At 40.4% G+C, this 16,690-nt stretch overlaps 1 protein-coding gene across 1 annotated transcript in view; it reads left to right on the forward strand.

Moving 5' to 3' along the window:
- Position 1: 1 nt before the first annotated feature.
- Positions 2–16,690, forward strand: part of LOC311154829 (engulfment and cell motility protein 1-like) — a gene marked incomplete at its 5' end in the record, with an annotated part of 28,963 nt that continues 12,274 nt past the window's right edge. Inside the window, 3 exons of the mRNA XM_084207606.1 lie at positions 2–21; positions 5,684–5,796; positions 14,105–14,212. Of these exons, the coding sequence (XP_084063732.1) occupies positions 2–21; positions 5,684–5,796; positions 14,105–14,212 (241 nt within the window). The remainder of the gene's footprint in view (positions 22–5,683; positions 5,797–14,104; positions 14,213–16,690) is intronic.

The following is a 16,690-nucleotide window of genomic DNA, read 5'->3' on the forward strand; positions in this document are numbered from 1 at the left end:
TTTCCAGTCTCGTCCAATTCTGTAAGTATTGTCTTCTCTCCCCACTTGTTTTTTCATGGAAGGATTAACAAGGGAGAATGACATTTGTGAGCTCTTCTGGGGAATCCCAGGGAGAAAAGCTGTCCAGGGATCTGTGCTCAAAAGCAGTAGTGAGGCATCTGCTTAAAGTACATGTTTTCTTCTCCTGGGAATCATAACTTTTTCCTTGACTTCAGTGAAACCAGATTTGCAAATCCCAGCAGGATTTCACTTGGCTTATTTATATGAAACAGTGCTTTGACATTTCCTAGCTCTGCATGATTGTGAGCCTGATTTTGGTGCTAGTAGTGTCTTTCAAAATAAAATCGAACTAATCAAACGCCATAACTTTGTCTTCTGTTCAAGGCCTCTCTGAGTATGACAGGGAGAAGCACAGAAGAAGAGGAGCCAATACACACTAACTTTCCAAAAGAGTTGTCCTTGTATATAACATTATTATAAATTGGTGTTAATGACAAGCATTCATTTACTTATTTGTAAATAGCAACATTCTGGCAGCTAGCCAGTCCTTTGATTGTTGTTTACTGCAAAGTATGGAAGGCTATACTTATTTGTAAATAGCAACATTCTGGCAGCTAGCCAGTCCTTTGATTGTTGTTTACTGCAAAGTATGGAAGGCTAATATTGCCTCCATAGCTCCTTCTAATTTCTCAGAATACTCTTTGTTCTTTTATATGAGGAGTGGAGGCCACACTTGGCTCTGGACCAGGTCTGGGCTTGTGGCTGAACTGATGGCACAGGACAGATGCAGACTGTGTGCTGTGCAAATGTTGTACTGAGAATAGCAGGAACCTTTTGAGATCAGCTGAGAAATGGTGAGGACTCCAGAAGCACCAGCTGAAATGTCATGAAATCCTGACTGTTGCAAGTGGAATAGCTCATGATACTCTAAATCTTCTTTTCCAAGGCAAAAGTATAGAAATGGATTTGGACCAGAGCATTCCAGGATTCAGAAGCAGGATATTAATTTGGATTTGTTTCTAAAGGATACAGATATCTAAGTACAAGCTCTGGGGACACATTCCTCCAGGGGCAGCAGGGCAACAGTGGAATTGTAAGCAAAATAGAATTACAAACTAAATTTTAACCATACCGGTGTGGATCAAAGGGGGACTGCTTCTTTTATGTTTCCAGTGTGTTAGAAGATACAACCTAATGCCCAATTAGAACTGATGTCACTCGTAGTAATGCATCAATTTAAAATCTACAAATGTTACAGTTAGTTTTGTGTTATTACACTGCTCAGAAAGCCCCTGCAAATCCCCTGCAACATATAGCAGTTCCAAGCTGCTCAGAACTGCAAAGCTAATCACCAAAGCTTCTCATCTTCCCTGCCTTCCCTATGACTCAACAGTTTAAGTATGATACAGGTCAATTATTTATACTCTTGCACCATCACCTAGCATTAAAAGGCTTGACAATGCCCGGTGCAAGTTCTTCATTTACAGTGCCACTCTGGCTAGTTGCTGTCACAGTTCAGAGTCTCCTTCCCCATCAGGGAACAAGTGAAAGAGCCAACAGAAATAGTTAAAAGCAACTGCAGTGTTACCAGAGAATCATTTCAAGTTCAGGATAAAGGCTAAGCCTAAGGGCTATAAAGGCTAAGTAAATCGATAAGGTGTTTAAGCAATCACAACTGCATTTGCAAAGATTTAACTCCATGCATTTGCATTTTGATTACATCCATGATCACTTGTTCTTGACTGTGAAAAGAAACAGTCCTTTCATTTTGTGCTTTGATTTGATTCCCTGTACTGAACTCTGTCAAATTGCATAGATGGCACAGCTGATAGAAGTACAGAATCATGGCCCCATTGTAGGGAAAGAGACTGTGAGTGAAAAGAGCAATCGTGGCTGTGCTGTATATTTTAAAGCCCTGCAGATATGCTAAAAGAGATTGTGCACAATGGTGCCTGTAGCATCAGCAGACCTTGTTTAATTCTGCTTGAGAATATGGCAATCAGGCAATGGCTTTTCCTGCCTTGAACATGATAGAAGTCTTTCTTTTTCTTTCTTTTTCATTCATTGTATGAAGCACTGTGGTTTTAAGCATTCAAGCTGCTGGATAAGAGAAGCTTCAGTGAAGTTGTGTTTGAATATAAACTGGAATATGTTGCCTTAGATCCTCATAACTACAACAACCTTGTTTTGCAAGGATTAGTTCTTTCTTTTATATGAGCATTGTTGTATCATGTGAAGTAAAGCTTTATCAATATCTACTTTTGATTAGGAAAAATAGAAAGTCCTTCAGAGTAGATTCGGGGATTTGGTATCGTTATTGGTCATCCAAACTGCCATTCCATAATAAAGTGTTAAAGTATCCCAGTTTCATTTGGAATGGCTGTAGAAGAAGTTGACTAGGAATCCTGTGGATCTGTAGAGGACCAGAGATCTCCTTGACAAATTAAACGGCAACAGAGATGGGTTAATGCTAGATAAAAATTTGGCATCCAATTAGGGACTTGCTGGTTAAAGGAGAGTTAGTGGCAACTAGGGAGCCATTACTAAGTAACATCTGTGTGAAAATCAGCAACACACAGGGAAAGAGAGGAAGGTGTTTGGATGCTTCTGCTTTTTATCCTACATATTTCTCTACAATGTTAGAAAGAGTCACTACTGCTCTGAATGCATGATCAGGAGAGGGAGCATAGCCAGATGCCAGAAAGATAAAAGGACAAAACACATGAAGCCATTCTGGGATTACTCTCCCATTGTATTGTAATATTTTAAATGTCTGTAACATGCCCCATCCTGGAAAGAAAACCACTATCAAGTGAGTCTTAACTATAAGCTAAAAGATGGAGACAGTGCTGAAGAAGAATTTGTTTAATGTGAAAAACTTGAAAATAATTTCTAATTTTCGGATATTTTAAAAACAACAGCAGTAACTGCTGTTAGTATTTCTTCCAGTGTTAAGACCAGTGAGATCACAAAATCAGCAATCACATATATTAATGTGTGTTCCCCTCCACCCTTCTGTTTCACCAGCACACGAACTTTTTACATTCTTATGGGCCAGAAAGACAGTAGGACTACTGGCAGTTTTTAAAGTCCCTGTCTCCTTAAGTCTGTTCTCTCTCTTCACAAAGCACAAACTGTTAAGCAAATGTCATCTGAGGGACAATAAATAAATATTCACAAAATGTATTTGCATTTATGATCTTCCTTGAGCTGATTGTCCCTGATGGGTTTTAAAATTAGGCAGGAGGACATATTTCTTGCACAAAGATTTCTTACTAACCCTCCTGTCTTTAGACACTGATTGTGAGGAACAGAACTTTGTTGCATTCAGAGGCTTTCAGAAGGAAATGGAGTTGGTTTGATTGTTCTGACCCGTACCTGTCACCTCAAAATGGTGCAACAGAAACCTTGACAGTGAGGAGCACTGAGTGGCAGGATCACCTTGCAAAAATGTATGTGGAGTCATGATGTCAGAAAAATGGCTGAGAACCATACAAGTCAGAGTAACCGTGTGTTGGCATGAGCTGCTGAGGACAGTAAGTGCAGTAAGTCACCATGGCCAGGGCACAATGGTCTTAGAGGCTTTCACTAAGCCAAGAGCTCCCAGAGAATGTTTCTGCATGGAAAAATGAGTTGTCTCCACAACCTCTGTGTGGTCAAGTTCAAGGACCATCAAACAGAGGAGAGTAGTACACTGAGCTTCACAACTGTGAGAGCAAAAATGTATGTGTGCTTCCAGAAGGTAACCAAAGGTCCCTTCTTTCTTACCTCCCCTTCTCCCGTGCAAAGTCTGCCTTAGGCACTGAAGTATTTTAAAGAGGATTACCTGTTTCATTTTGGATTGGTTAAAAAGTCATTCTCCCCTATGGTTTGTAAAGGGCAGGTGGGGCATTAGAGGCCAGAAGACAGAATGTTTGAGCAAACATTCAGATGTTCATGTGCTGGGTAACCCATTCATTTTTGATTTTTTGGTAGTGTCTTACAAATACAATGTTATGATACCTTTAACAGCTACTTAATGATAACCATCCAGTTTCTGAGTTAAACTACCTAACTATCAAACTGATGTTTATATCAGTCTTGAATGCTTGAAATTAGTCCAGCTGGAAATTTAGTCAGCAGCCTGAACTGCTGAGTAATCCACACTTGTGTTTTAACACTGTTATCCTCAGCCTCTGCTGTCAGGTGTTACCTGAGGAATAGAGAAGCTCACAAGCTCAGTAAAGGCAAGACACATTCAAGCACAAAATTATTTTAATCACAGTATTTAACCATTCAACATATTTGTATCTTAGATCCCAATGAGAAAACAACAGTGCTTGAAAATTCAAGTCCTAAAGGACTAATAACACATTTCCAAAAGATGGCCGGTTTCTATAGTTACAATGTTTCCTTGGGTTTTTGACCAGCTAGATTTTCACAGCTTGTAAATATGCAGTGGGTTATGCATCCAATCATTTTGTCAACACCTAGGGGAAAGAGGGCATTTTATTTTAAAGGCCTGATCTTTGTAGCAGAGGATTGGCAGTGATTTCAGTGGGGGTCTGGCAGATCAAAGGCATAGGATCCAAATGAGTGTGGAAATCAGCAGAGAATGGGCTTCCTAAGTTTTCAAGAAGAGAAATTTTTTTTTTGTTGTCTCTATGGGATACCACAGCTTAGCTTCCTTTTGATGATGATTGCTGGAACATACTGCCAGACAGAATGATTTCTGGTATTACCCAATTTGCACAGCAATGCAAAATTATGGTTCTGACAAACTTCATATTTTATAAATCTTCTACACATTCAGTTATTTCTTTTTAATCTTACTAGGCTTGCTGTCGAGTTGATGTTTAAACCTGTCTTTTATGTATTCTTAATGAATCTAAGTGAGGATATAACTGATGAATTCAGACATCTGTGAATCCATGTGATGGTGTATGAAATTAAACTTTAAATATTATGTGCATATGTTTTCTGCCTAGTTCTTGACATGTTGAACTCATACAAAGTAAGATGGAGAAAATGTGTTTTCTGAAGGATAGAAAAGATTATTTCTAGATGTATTGTAGGTCTCTGCACTCCTGTGCAAAGATGAAGTTGGATCCTTGGGTGTTTCCTAGTCATGAGTTAGTCTTCCACAAATTCTGAAAATAATAAAGTAATCAAGTTATATGAAATTAAGAACAAGAATATAGCACTGATTATTAGTTTTGCTCATTGGCATTGCTCCCTGCTTTTTATTGTTGTTTCAAAGTGTTCTAGCCTTCTTGTGTTGCCCTAAATAATAGTGCTAGAGAAGTGTACCAGCTTAGGATCATGCAACAGAAGGTGACAGACCCTAAAATTAGCTTCACAGTTCTCCTATGATGAAAGAGCATTATTTTCTGTGGAAAAATCTTGTTGATGCATTATAGCAAGTGTTATTTTTAGAATGAGGAAAGTAATATAAAAACAAGCAACTTGCCTGAGTCATACATTGATGTTGTAACAGGGAGATGTCTACAACAAAGATATCCTGACTCCCATTCTTTGTTAAAAGAAAAAGGGTTTTTTTCTGGGGCAGACTAGATTCTGACCTGGGCTTGTCTGTGACTGATGTCCTCTTCAAACACCTTGCAGAAACATCTTGTGAGACTGTTTCAGAGGAAGGAGGATGGTCTTTGATTGAAATTTACAAGTGCCTACTTTCTCTCCCAAGGGAACTAAAGGAGAAGATTCAGCCAGAGATCTTAGAACTGATCAAGCAGCAGCGTCTCAATCGACTTGTGGAGGGCACCTGCTTTAGGAAACTCAACAGTCGACGTCGGCAAGGTACGGCTCAGACTCCCCAGTCTGGCTTCATGTTGTCACTTGGGTCTGTAAGTTGCACTGAGGAATACTGTTTTCATTGGCAGGATCCTTGGCTGTAGTGCTGTCTTGACTGCTTTTCCTAGGAGGCATCTGAAAGCATCTCCAAGTTAAGAATTTTCAGGATTTCCTGTTTCTCTGAAACTGGTTTCAGCCTTACCACGCAGATGATCTGGAACAAGTTCAGCCTTTGACAAAATCTCAAGCAGCAGTCTCACATTCTGAAATTAGTATTTTGATTTCTGCCTGAATGTCCCGACTTCTTGTTCATCTCAAAACAATGTCTTTACAGGAATAGCACATGAAACTTGAATTTTAATTTCCCAGTCTTTGATCACCTTTAAGTATGCAACAAGTTTATTCTGCACCCCTCCCTCTAGTACTGCCTGTCCTTTGTTTTAGTCTTACATTGCCCTATAATTTTATAATTTCATGCTTTTTGAAAGCACTTATATCAGTAATTCGTGTATCTTCATATGAATACTTGATTGATATGAGAAGATTATTTTTCCAATTCTATGAGTCACTGCTCATTCTATACAATAAAACTCCCTATGGTTCTTTTCCCTTCAGAGATGCACAGATGATGTAATGGGGACATAGTGTAAATTCAGGAGATTAAGTAGAAACCATATCCAAAATTTCTCTTTAAATCCCTCATTTTGTGAGGATTCAGAATACTGTTTGTTTTCGTCTGTAAATACAGAACAAATTAGAAAGTTACAAAACCTAAGAGTAAGAACTGACAAAGATCAATATTTGAGACCTTCGGATTAATTGGGGGAAAAGTGCATTCTTCACAGAGAGAAGCTTTCAGATCCCTGCAATGCCTCCTTCCTTTGAAACAAGGAGACAATTTTCCTTAATGTAGGTTATTTGTAACCTCTCTGTCAGGCGTACAAACACCTCTGAAGCCCATTGCACAGACAGATGGTCAATATTCACTGTGAGTTCCTGTGCAGACTGGATAGGGATGCATGATACATGTTTTTCCTTCATCAGTGTACTCATGGAATGAAAGTAGGTAAAGTAAAATGTAGTTTGTCTGGCTACCAGTAGTGAGGGTTGTTTATTTTATTCCTCTCACAGCCTAATCCAAATGACTCAAATTCAAGGGAAGGAGCAGGATTTGTAGAAAATATTATTCTTTTGGCTGATCTCCAAGAGAAAGATAGACTGTTTATTTTATCTTAAATTGTTGTTAGTTCATGATTTATAGGATCAAGAGCCTTAGGGACTATAAATTCATTCAACTTACAAGAGTACAGTTGAAGCTAAAAATTATCTTTTTTTTTTTGAAAATCAATGTAATCTTCTCATCCTCAGTTGAGAGGGTTGCTTCCTATCATGCCTTGGAGTGAATTCTATAGGTCATGAGATTAATTGCTTTGATGTAATATTTATACAGGGCCAGAAATAATTCATCATTCTTTGGAAACAAATAAAACACGCGACCGTGCCTCAAAGAACATTATCTTCACTGAAATAGATTGTTTTTCACAGATGGAAGCCCATTTAGGAGGTCATGTTTCCACCTGCCCTTGAGAGTTGTGTATACTTTATGATAGGCTTCCTGTATTCCCTGAAACAGAAGGAAAAAATACCATTTGTGAGGGAGGCAGTAGACACAAAACCATTTAGAGGATGATGATGTATGAGGCCACCAGGATTAAATTCAATACGGCCAACTCTGTCCTGGGGGACATCAGGCACAGCATTGGCAGCTGGCAAGGGAGGGGATTGTCCTGCTCTGCTCTGAGCTGGGGCAGCCTCACCTTGAGCTCTGTATGCTCTTTGGGGCACCACAATATTAAAAAAGATATTAAGCTCTTAGAAAGCATCCAAAGGAGGGCAATGAGGATGGTGAAGGGCCTTGAAGTGAAGCCATATGGGGAGTGGCTGAGGTCACTTGGTCTGTTCAGCCTGGAGGAGACTGAGGGGAGACCTCACTGGAGTTCTGCAACTTCCTCAAGAGGATAAGAGGAGGGGCAGACACTGATCTCTTCTCTGTGGTCTCCAGTTACAGGACCTGAGGGTATGGCCTGAAGCTGAGTCCAGAGGAGGTTTAGGTTGTTTATTAGAAAAAGGTTTTTCATGTGGAGTGTGATCAGGCACTGGAACAGGCTCTCCAGGAAAGTGGTCACAGCTTCAAGAAGCATTTGGGCAGTGCTCTCAGGCACATGGTTGGGATATTTGGAGATGGTCCTGTGCAGGACGAGGAGTTGGACTCCATGATCCTTGTGGATCTCTTCCAACAACTCAGCATGCTCTGTGATTCTGTGACCTAACACAGTGCGATTTAATGAAGCATGCTTGGCTTGTAAGCCATTCAATTGGGATCCTTTTTTAGGTATGTACAGTGCCTGACACAGTCCAAATAGCAAGTACTGGCAGATCACAGGGAGTGGAAGAAGATCTCTTGAAATCAGCATTTATCCTTCAGGGTCTCCTGTTCCCCAAAGCAGCACAAACTGTAAAACCAGGGCTGTCATGATGTCAGGATTAGAAGGTGAAGTAAAATGAGTGGAGGATCCGAGGTTTAGCTAGTGATGCTAAACGTTATGACAGTCAATCTTTCAGGTAATTCCTCTGAAGGTCCTGATAAAAGCAGTAGAGGTCCCAGATTCTGAGTGTGTCTTCTGTTAGCTTTGTCCCACGTCCCCATCTTCCCCCTCACAACCCACCTCCTGTACAGGTGCCCAGCGCTACCTCAGGGGGTTCAGGAGTCCTTGTCACCTGGTGCTCCAACTGAATCCACTTGTTATGGAGCATTACCAAGGCTCTAAAAGGGCCATGGTAGAAACAGAAATGAGTACTGCTCTGAGGCATCACCATTTGCCTGTTATGTGGCAAACTACTTGTAAGTGTAGCATGGTCGGGTAGGTGTTAATACTAAAGTGTGTATATGCTGGTTTTGCCTTTCCTATGATTATTTTCTTCCCTTAAGACAATCCTGGAACAAATGTCACGAATCCACAGATTGTACAAGAGGAACCTGAACGTGCCCTACACAGAAGCTGAAAGCATTAAATTGCCCATCTAAAGATAATTAACAGGCCTTAGCCCATGATAAAGACTCCAGAGCAGACTTCTATTAAGATTGTTGTTTGAACATGTGGTAGGACACACATGGTTAGTCACAGTAAGTTGAAAAAATTGACTTACAAAGAAATGAAAAGGGAGTTTACAGCCTCTTATGGCCTTTTGAGAAGAGATTAAACACTCTCATATATACTTAGCATTGGAAAGCCTCCAATCCAGCAGGTGATTCACTGGGAGGATGCTGAAGATTAAGCCATGAGGTATCTATATTCAGATCTCTGCTTTTTGTGTTTCAGCACAGGATTATCATAGCAGGATCTCTCTGTAGCTGATATTCAGAAATATCATTGTTGTCCCAGCAGGATCCTTAGCACTTCCAAAAAATACATGGCCTTTCCCTTGCAAGGTTTTCATAGGAGAACTGCAGCAGTAACTCCTGGCTTTTTGTTAAGTATCTTAATCATTTGGAAATGAAAGAGCAAAATCTAACCTATCCTTCTGATCACTGTTCAACACCAGATGATCATGCTCTGCAAATCCCCACTTTGTTCCTGGTCCAGGAACATCTGCTGAAAGATAGATCTCTTCAGCTTTCTCCTTCCTTAGATAATTCCTAAAAGAAAAGGGAGAAGAGTAAAGCAAAAACCTGCCAAGCACTCTACACCCCCAGTAGTTCTTATTTCCAGTAGAGCTAAGTAGCAGATAAAGGCATTTTATTGAGGATAATAGATACTTCTAATGCTGTCATCCAGTACATTTGTAGTATATGTTGCTGGGCGCACTCTTGAAAATAAATTCCCTTTTTATTTTTATAAAGATTGTAGAGAAATTGCATGTTATTGAAGTGCTTTTGCAGACAACATGAGGCTTCTCAAACAGTAATTTTTGGAAGCAAGGGAAACCCTGGTGATACACACCATTAGATTAAAAACACAAGGCACCATGGAAGTAACCTGGAAAGAGAAACCTTAACTTTAAACAAAAAAATCAAGTGAAGAGAGGTTTTCCATCTCTTGCTAGGATAAGTAACTCACAGTTCTGAACAACACACACTTTGACTTTTTTCTGCCAGGCTCTTTTCTACTGTTACTTCATCCTACTCTCCATGGTCCCACAAAATGTGTGATTACATGACTCACTGAGAGGGGCCAGTTGACCAAATATGCCTTCAACAATGCCACGGGTCAATTATTTGCCTGTTACTTGGAAAGCTTCCTGGCAGTTTAGACAAGTTGGAATGAAAATGTCAATACAATTTTAATAGAGACAGAAAAAGGAAGAAGAGAAAATATGCATGCACACACAGATATAAAATCTACACAAATACATTTTTTCACAGATATATTTAAAAGCAGGTTTCTCTTGCTAACTCTGTGAGGATGCTTTTCTTTGAACAAAAAACTAGTAACCTTGAACTTATCTTGGGAAAAAATACATATTCTCAGACTTCTCTTCATGCATATCTGAGCTATTTTCTCCCCAGATTCTAACAATAGAGCGCTTCTGTACTAACCACAGCAGTCCTTTACCTGGAATAGTATTGTTAGAGGCATATGAGTCATTGGCCATTAATGCACTTGGAAACACAGTGTGTGAATGGCCAGGCATTCTGTAGCCCATCAGCAAAATGTTCTGTGCTCTGCTATTTGTTCACAATTTTGAATATCGCTTTTGTAGCCAAATTGTAGGTGATTTTGTTCTTTGGGATTTTTTTTTTTAACCTCATCTATAACCTTCAACAATATGCTGTGATATAGTTAAGCCCCTGGCTGCTCTAGCAAATATCTGAAAAATCAGAACAATTTGCTTGAAAACTTTTCAGGTTAAAAACCAGAATGAATAATTCTGTTTCCCAAAAAAGAATTTCTAGCACCCTAATGTGATTGCATCAGTGGTCAGTGAGCTGAAAGACATAAGGAGTTGCTGGAAAGTCTAAATAATGTAGTGTAAATAATGTAGTGTCTGAAAATTATGATGAAATATCATCTCTAAAGACTGTGGTTAGTGAGTGCCCTCCCTACAGCTTCTTGCTCTGAGCAGGAGGTAGGTGCAGTAACAGTGGATAGAAAACAGGCCACAGAAGGGACCTAGTCTTTAGGGAAAATTCTTAAGCCTGGGCCTAAAACCAAAACAAACCCCATTCCTTCCTGAACTCACAGTTGCCCTGTTCCAGCTGGGCACATGCACATGGATCTGCCAGATGTAGAGGGACTAATAGGGAAAGTCTATCCCAACTTGAAACCTTTTGTAACAGTTCAGCTCTGCAGATTTTAGTTTAAGAGTTTTGGAGGGTTTGGATAGTAGTTTTTCTTTGTTTTATAAACACCACTTTTGAGTCATAGGAAAAAAAGAGATTTTTCTTCTGCTTATTTTTTCTTCTGCCTTTTTTTTTTTCAAAGTAAATGCTGGCTACTTCCCGTGTGCCGTTCTACAATTCAGACTTCTTCACTCTTTTTCTCTTTGGAAACAATTTCATATAATTTTTGTTTTGACTGCAGGATCATTCTATACCCTATTTTTCCAATATAGTTGTGTTCAACACTTGCACTGCAGTAAAATAGCTGCATCCAGTTTCAAACTGTTCCCTTCCAAGGCACTGAAATCTCATGTGAGTGGAATATTTGCTGATACGCTGTTTGTAGGACCATGTACAGCTGAAGCAAAAACCGGAATGGGTAAGGCTGAGGTGGCTGTAGAACCCTTCTCCTAGCAACATGCCATCACCCTCCTCAGCCTGGCTCCTGCAGGCATTTAGTGGCTGTGGTTGAGGAAACCTTGTTAGTTCCATTTGTAGCTTTCATTTAAGGGCTTTCCCCTTGACAGCAGGGCTGTGGCAGAGCAGAGTTATTAGTGAGCCCACAGGAGCGTTGTGCTGGACATGCTTCAAGCTACAGTTTATGGCCATTAGTTTTTAATTAACCCTGGCTTATGGGGAACTGCTGAAAAGGCTCCTCAAATATTCAGAGCTTGGGTTTCTTCCCATTAAGCCCCCCCTTCCCAAAACAAAATGAGATATTTTCATGGAGGGGTGTTCCCCTCTTTTTTTGTTAAAGCATGGCATTGAAAAAGCCAAGGTTACCAAAATACTAGCTCCTAGGAGACAGAAGAGCCAAACCCTTGCTAACACCAGCCCCATGTGTGATAAATTGAAAGGAATCCATGGTAAATTTCTTTTTTTTTCAGTTAGAAGATCTTTTTGCCCAGGTCATTGGGAAGGTAGTGAAACCATGTCCATTTCTATTAAGAAAAAATTACTGTTTTAATTTTAGATTTGGAAAGTTGTGTTACTTTGTACAGCCCCATAAGCAATGAGGTTGCAGTTAAATCTAGATGTGAAAGCCTCCTGCTGGAGTTACTGGAGGCTTTTCTTTAGGCATTGTGGTCAACCATCAGATTCCATGGCGTATATTTCAGGGTTTGCTATGGTTCTGGTAGAGTTCACTGTAAAAGGTATGAGTCTTGAAAATGTTCACATACATCCTTCTGAGGTACACAAACTGCCTAATGAGTTGCTTGTGTGTGTGCTCTTCAGATGAGAGTCTACTGAATGGAGGCTCCTACTTGCTCCAGTTTCAATTCTCTGCAAAAGTTTTGTAAGCGGGGTCTTCTTCTCAATCCCATACTGTGCCACACTGTATGTCCTGCTTACAGTCCAGGGATGCTTATATTTCAGCAGCTCTTCTTGTATGCATCACAGGAACATAATCTCAGGCTCTCTACCATCAATCTTACCGTGTTGTGCATGCCTGTGAGGTTGATAGCCACAATCTCTCCCATGGCCATTTTGAGCCTTTGCCAGAGGTTTGTAGTGTTTTTTGAAACCTTTCACTCTAAAAGTAGTTTGAAGGGTGTAGGGTTTTTCCACCAAACCTTTTTATCCACTGGGACAAAGAAATTTAAAAAGGCATGTCAAAGTCCCTTTTTATCATTCAGTTGCCTGTGTTTTACTGCATTGCATTTTAAATGACTGGCCAGGGGCCTGGAGCATCCTTCAGGACACAGCTGGATCCATGAGGCCAATGTTTTACTCAGAGAGCCAAGAAGCCCTTCCTCTGCTAACACCCCAAATGAGCTCACATATGCTGGTTCTACTGCTGCTCCAATGTTTTATCCAAAAGGAGCTCCCAGCGACTGCAGCGCCACAGGGCTGTGTCAGTGCTAACGTTTCCCCTAAATTGTCCCTCAGGCTGCTGCTTGGCACAGCATCAGCACTGCCAGTACTAGAGAAGCACAGAGCCAGAGAAGCCCTCTGCCCCCCTCCACTGGCATTTTAACATCCAGCCTTGCTCTGAGCTTTTGGAGATTTAGTTTGGATGTAACAAGATTGTATTTTTGACAGCTCAACATTGTGTGATCTACTTATTAAATGGAACATGCTCTGACAAGGAAGGGTAACCTCTTTCTTGCCATTTCAGAAAGGGAATTGGCAAGCACCACCCTTGCATGCTAGGCAGAGTGGTGGCCTGGCTCTGCAAAGGCAATGTCCTTCACTGGAGCAGATTTTAACAAATGTTGTTTGGGGGAATTATGTCCTGCAAAGCACGAGTTGTCAGGAGATGTAAATGTACATCTCTTAGGAAGGACTAAAATGCAAACTGGGGTGTGAACTTGGATGGTCACACATATATTTGTAACCATGCAAAGAACTGAGTTATCTGCAGGACAAGAGATTTAATGTCTGCTTTTTAAGTCCTTGCATGTTTATTAGGTCCAGTCTCTCCATAAATATGGGGGTGTTCTCCTATGTCTATAAAAAAGATGTGAGTCATAATTTTCATAAAGTATGGGATATTTCAAATTTATCAGTTTTTGGGTGTCCCACACAAGACAGCTGGTAGGGCTTGATTTTCACAAAGTGGGTGCTAAAAATGAATCTTTTATGGGTAAATTAAAGTTATCTGCTCAAAGTAGTTACTTAGCCAGTCTTCTGGCCATGAGGGTATATAATATCTGGTAAAACTAAGTCAATTTTTTCTCACTAATATATTTTTTTGAGCCAATGACTATGTCAGTAACAAAACCCCTGTAGATTAATGCCAGCTTCATTTAATCAGGTAAAATTACTGAGCAAAGTCCCTACCCTTCTTAGATATCCACCCCACACGTTTCTACTTCTGAAAGAAAAGACAGCCTTTCCCTGTAGCACCTTGTTTGAGTAAACAGTCCTCTGCTGTTGGTAAGGCTGATGAATACATGTCAGTAACCTTGCTCTATGTGTTTATTTCAACAGACAAATTTTGGTATTGTCGACTTTCACCTAATCACAAGGTCTTGCACTACGGAGACTTGGAAGAAAGTCCACAGGGAGAAGTCCCTCATGATTCCTTGCAAGATAAATGTAAGTCATGCACAAAGATTGTGACACTTCTGCTACTTTTATGCTAGTTCTTCTTTATTGCTTGTAGTAGGTTTCTCTTAACATGGGACCTTATGAACAGCTCTCTTTATGAAGATAAAGAGCAGGGGACATTTCCTCCTGCATTCAAACACCACTCTCCTGGGTTTGGCAAGTGTGTGTGGGGACTGCATTAAGCTTTTCAATGAGTTTAACATTTCATTCAGCTTGGAAACGTCATGTCTTTCCTAGGGAGGAACACAGTTTATTTTCATTGCTCATCTAACTGCAGATGTGAAATAAAAATACTTGGGCATACTCAGAGGCACTGCCTGTCCATGGAAACAGGCAGTCTAGTGACTGGAGGAGTGGACTAGTTATTTTGAGGAGTGGACTTAGAGGTGACAGGTCACTGTGAAGAGCATTGAGAGGACCTCACTGTTTCTGTGTAGCCAACTGGTAGAGGACACATCTCTGTGGCAGCTCCTACCTGGAGATTTATTGGGATTTTTCTTATCATTGAAAGTCATTTTGGAGCTCTTCAGAACCATCATACTGTAGTGATTTCTCCTTTGTTCTTCAACACGAGTTGTAGGGAAGCTTTTTTATGATAGTGGAAATATGAGTATGGTTCTGTCACTTGGGAGGTGACTGCAAGAAATCCAGCATTGAATAAGGAATAATTTCTTTTTGTTCTTTTCTGAAAATCCTTGGCATTATCAAATTAGACATGCTTATACAGGTATTTCAGCTGGTAGTTCCACTTCTTTCATGGAATGGCAGAAAGACTAATTTTTCAGAAGTTTGAAATTTTTCCAGCCTGAAAATTGAGGAATGATGTGAAATTTTCTCCCCTAACCTGTTCTCCAGGCAGCACCTTTTAAAATGTCCAAGTGTTCCTAGATGCAGTCTGAGAGGGAAAGAAGAAAAGCCTGTGTGATGCTGGAGCCCTGACAGTTTGCAGTCACATTCTCTTGTTTTCCTTGCCTTACAGATCGCCTCAAGGATGTTCCACAGTCTTACTGCAGTCTTGGCAGAATGTAGGACAGGGCCTCACATTGCTGCATTGGCACAGAAAGAGACTGTTTTTGTGGACAGGGCTTAGAGAAATAGCCACAGAATGTTACAGTAGTGTCAGAGTGACAGAAGAATGAAAGTCACACTTGAACTGCGGGCACAGTTACAAGAGCAGCAGTTCCCAGATTTGTTTGCTCGGAGCACTCTTCCATGCACAAATCCCTGACCCTGACTGTGAGCATCAGCGGGCACTTGCATTTTCTCTAGGCTCTTGAACCTACTCAGGAATGTCAGGATCCCATGGGGGCATGGATTCCCATGAAGGCTCTGCTTTAGAAACCATTGGGCCAGACCCACACGGTTGCCTCAGGATGGCTGCTGGCTGAGTGGATACCAATGCAGTTTCAGAAAGAGGTGGTTATTTCCTCAGTGTCCCAGGTTTTCAGGCTATGAATGAGACAAGATTTACCCTAGGGCTACCCACATTAGATGGAGTTTCATTAAACAAAGTTGAGAATACTGCAAGTCACAAAATTATAAATTGACGCTATTGTTTGAAACATATCAGACCAAAATGGCTTGGGCAATTGACAGAATACTCTCATAAATATTCTGGTTTTCTCTGGACAGACTTATTGATTTTTGAATTCATAAAGTTCAGATATGATGATCAACTTGTCAGCATTTGGAGCCAGGTCCACAGATAAAAGAGAATAGGTGGGTGAGAAAACAAAACCAAGAGAAGCAGCATCAAGCATTTTGTGTACTCCTTGCCAAGCCTGAATAATTAGTCTCTATCCCCAAAAATAAATGTGTGGGTTTTTAACCTTTTCACTTCTGTGAATGTCACTCCTCTCTTCAGGCTGGCAGAGGTAACAAGCCATGCAGACTCCAGCTGGGACAGAAAACAGCTGCCCTCCTTCTCAAGGCTTTATCCATTGTGAGCACATCACATCTGTGCTCACGCCCTCCAGCATCTTGTAGTCAACTTCTGATACCTCCTGAAGTCTTTGATTCTATTTTTCAAAGTAAGGCATAAGCCAAGTTCCAGATAAATAAAGATTAGGATGTCACATCAGTCTGTGATCTCCCATAGTAACTGTATTCCAGATCACACAGATTCGAGTGTATGAAACCTGGAGAAAAGCCTTCTTGGTTGAGGTCTGACCTCAGAAAACCTTATCTTATGTAAACAGAGAAACTGTTTTCCTGGGCCTCTTCAAAAAATGGCAAGAACTTTTTTTCTTAAGAAGATCTTTCTACCGTAGTTGCAGTCAAATATCTCCTTAATTTCCCAGTTTACCCTAGCTCACTCTCTCCTCTCAAAAACAGTATCTCTTCTTCTCCAGAACGGGACTGTCAGAGGTACAAAAAGTCAGCAAACCCACAGCATAAAATTTTGAGACTAAAGGCAGAAGTTGAGTAGTGAAGAGTCAAATGATTTCCTTTCTTTTCAGTTTTCCA

This window comes from Fringilla coelebs (assembly GCF_963513975.1).
Source record: "Fringilla coelebs genome assembly, chromosome: 1".
Taxonomy (NCBI): Eukaryota; Metazoa; Chordata; class Aves; order Passeriformes; family Fringillidae; genus Fringilla; species Fringilla coelebs.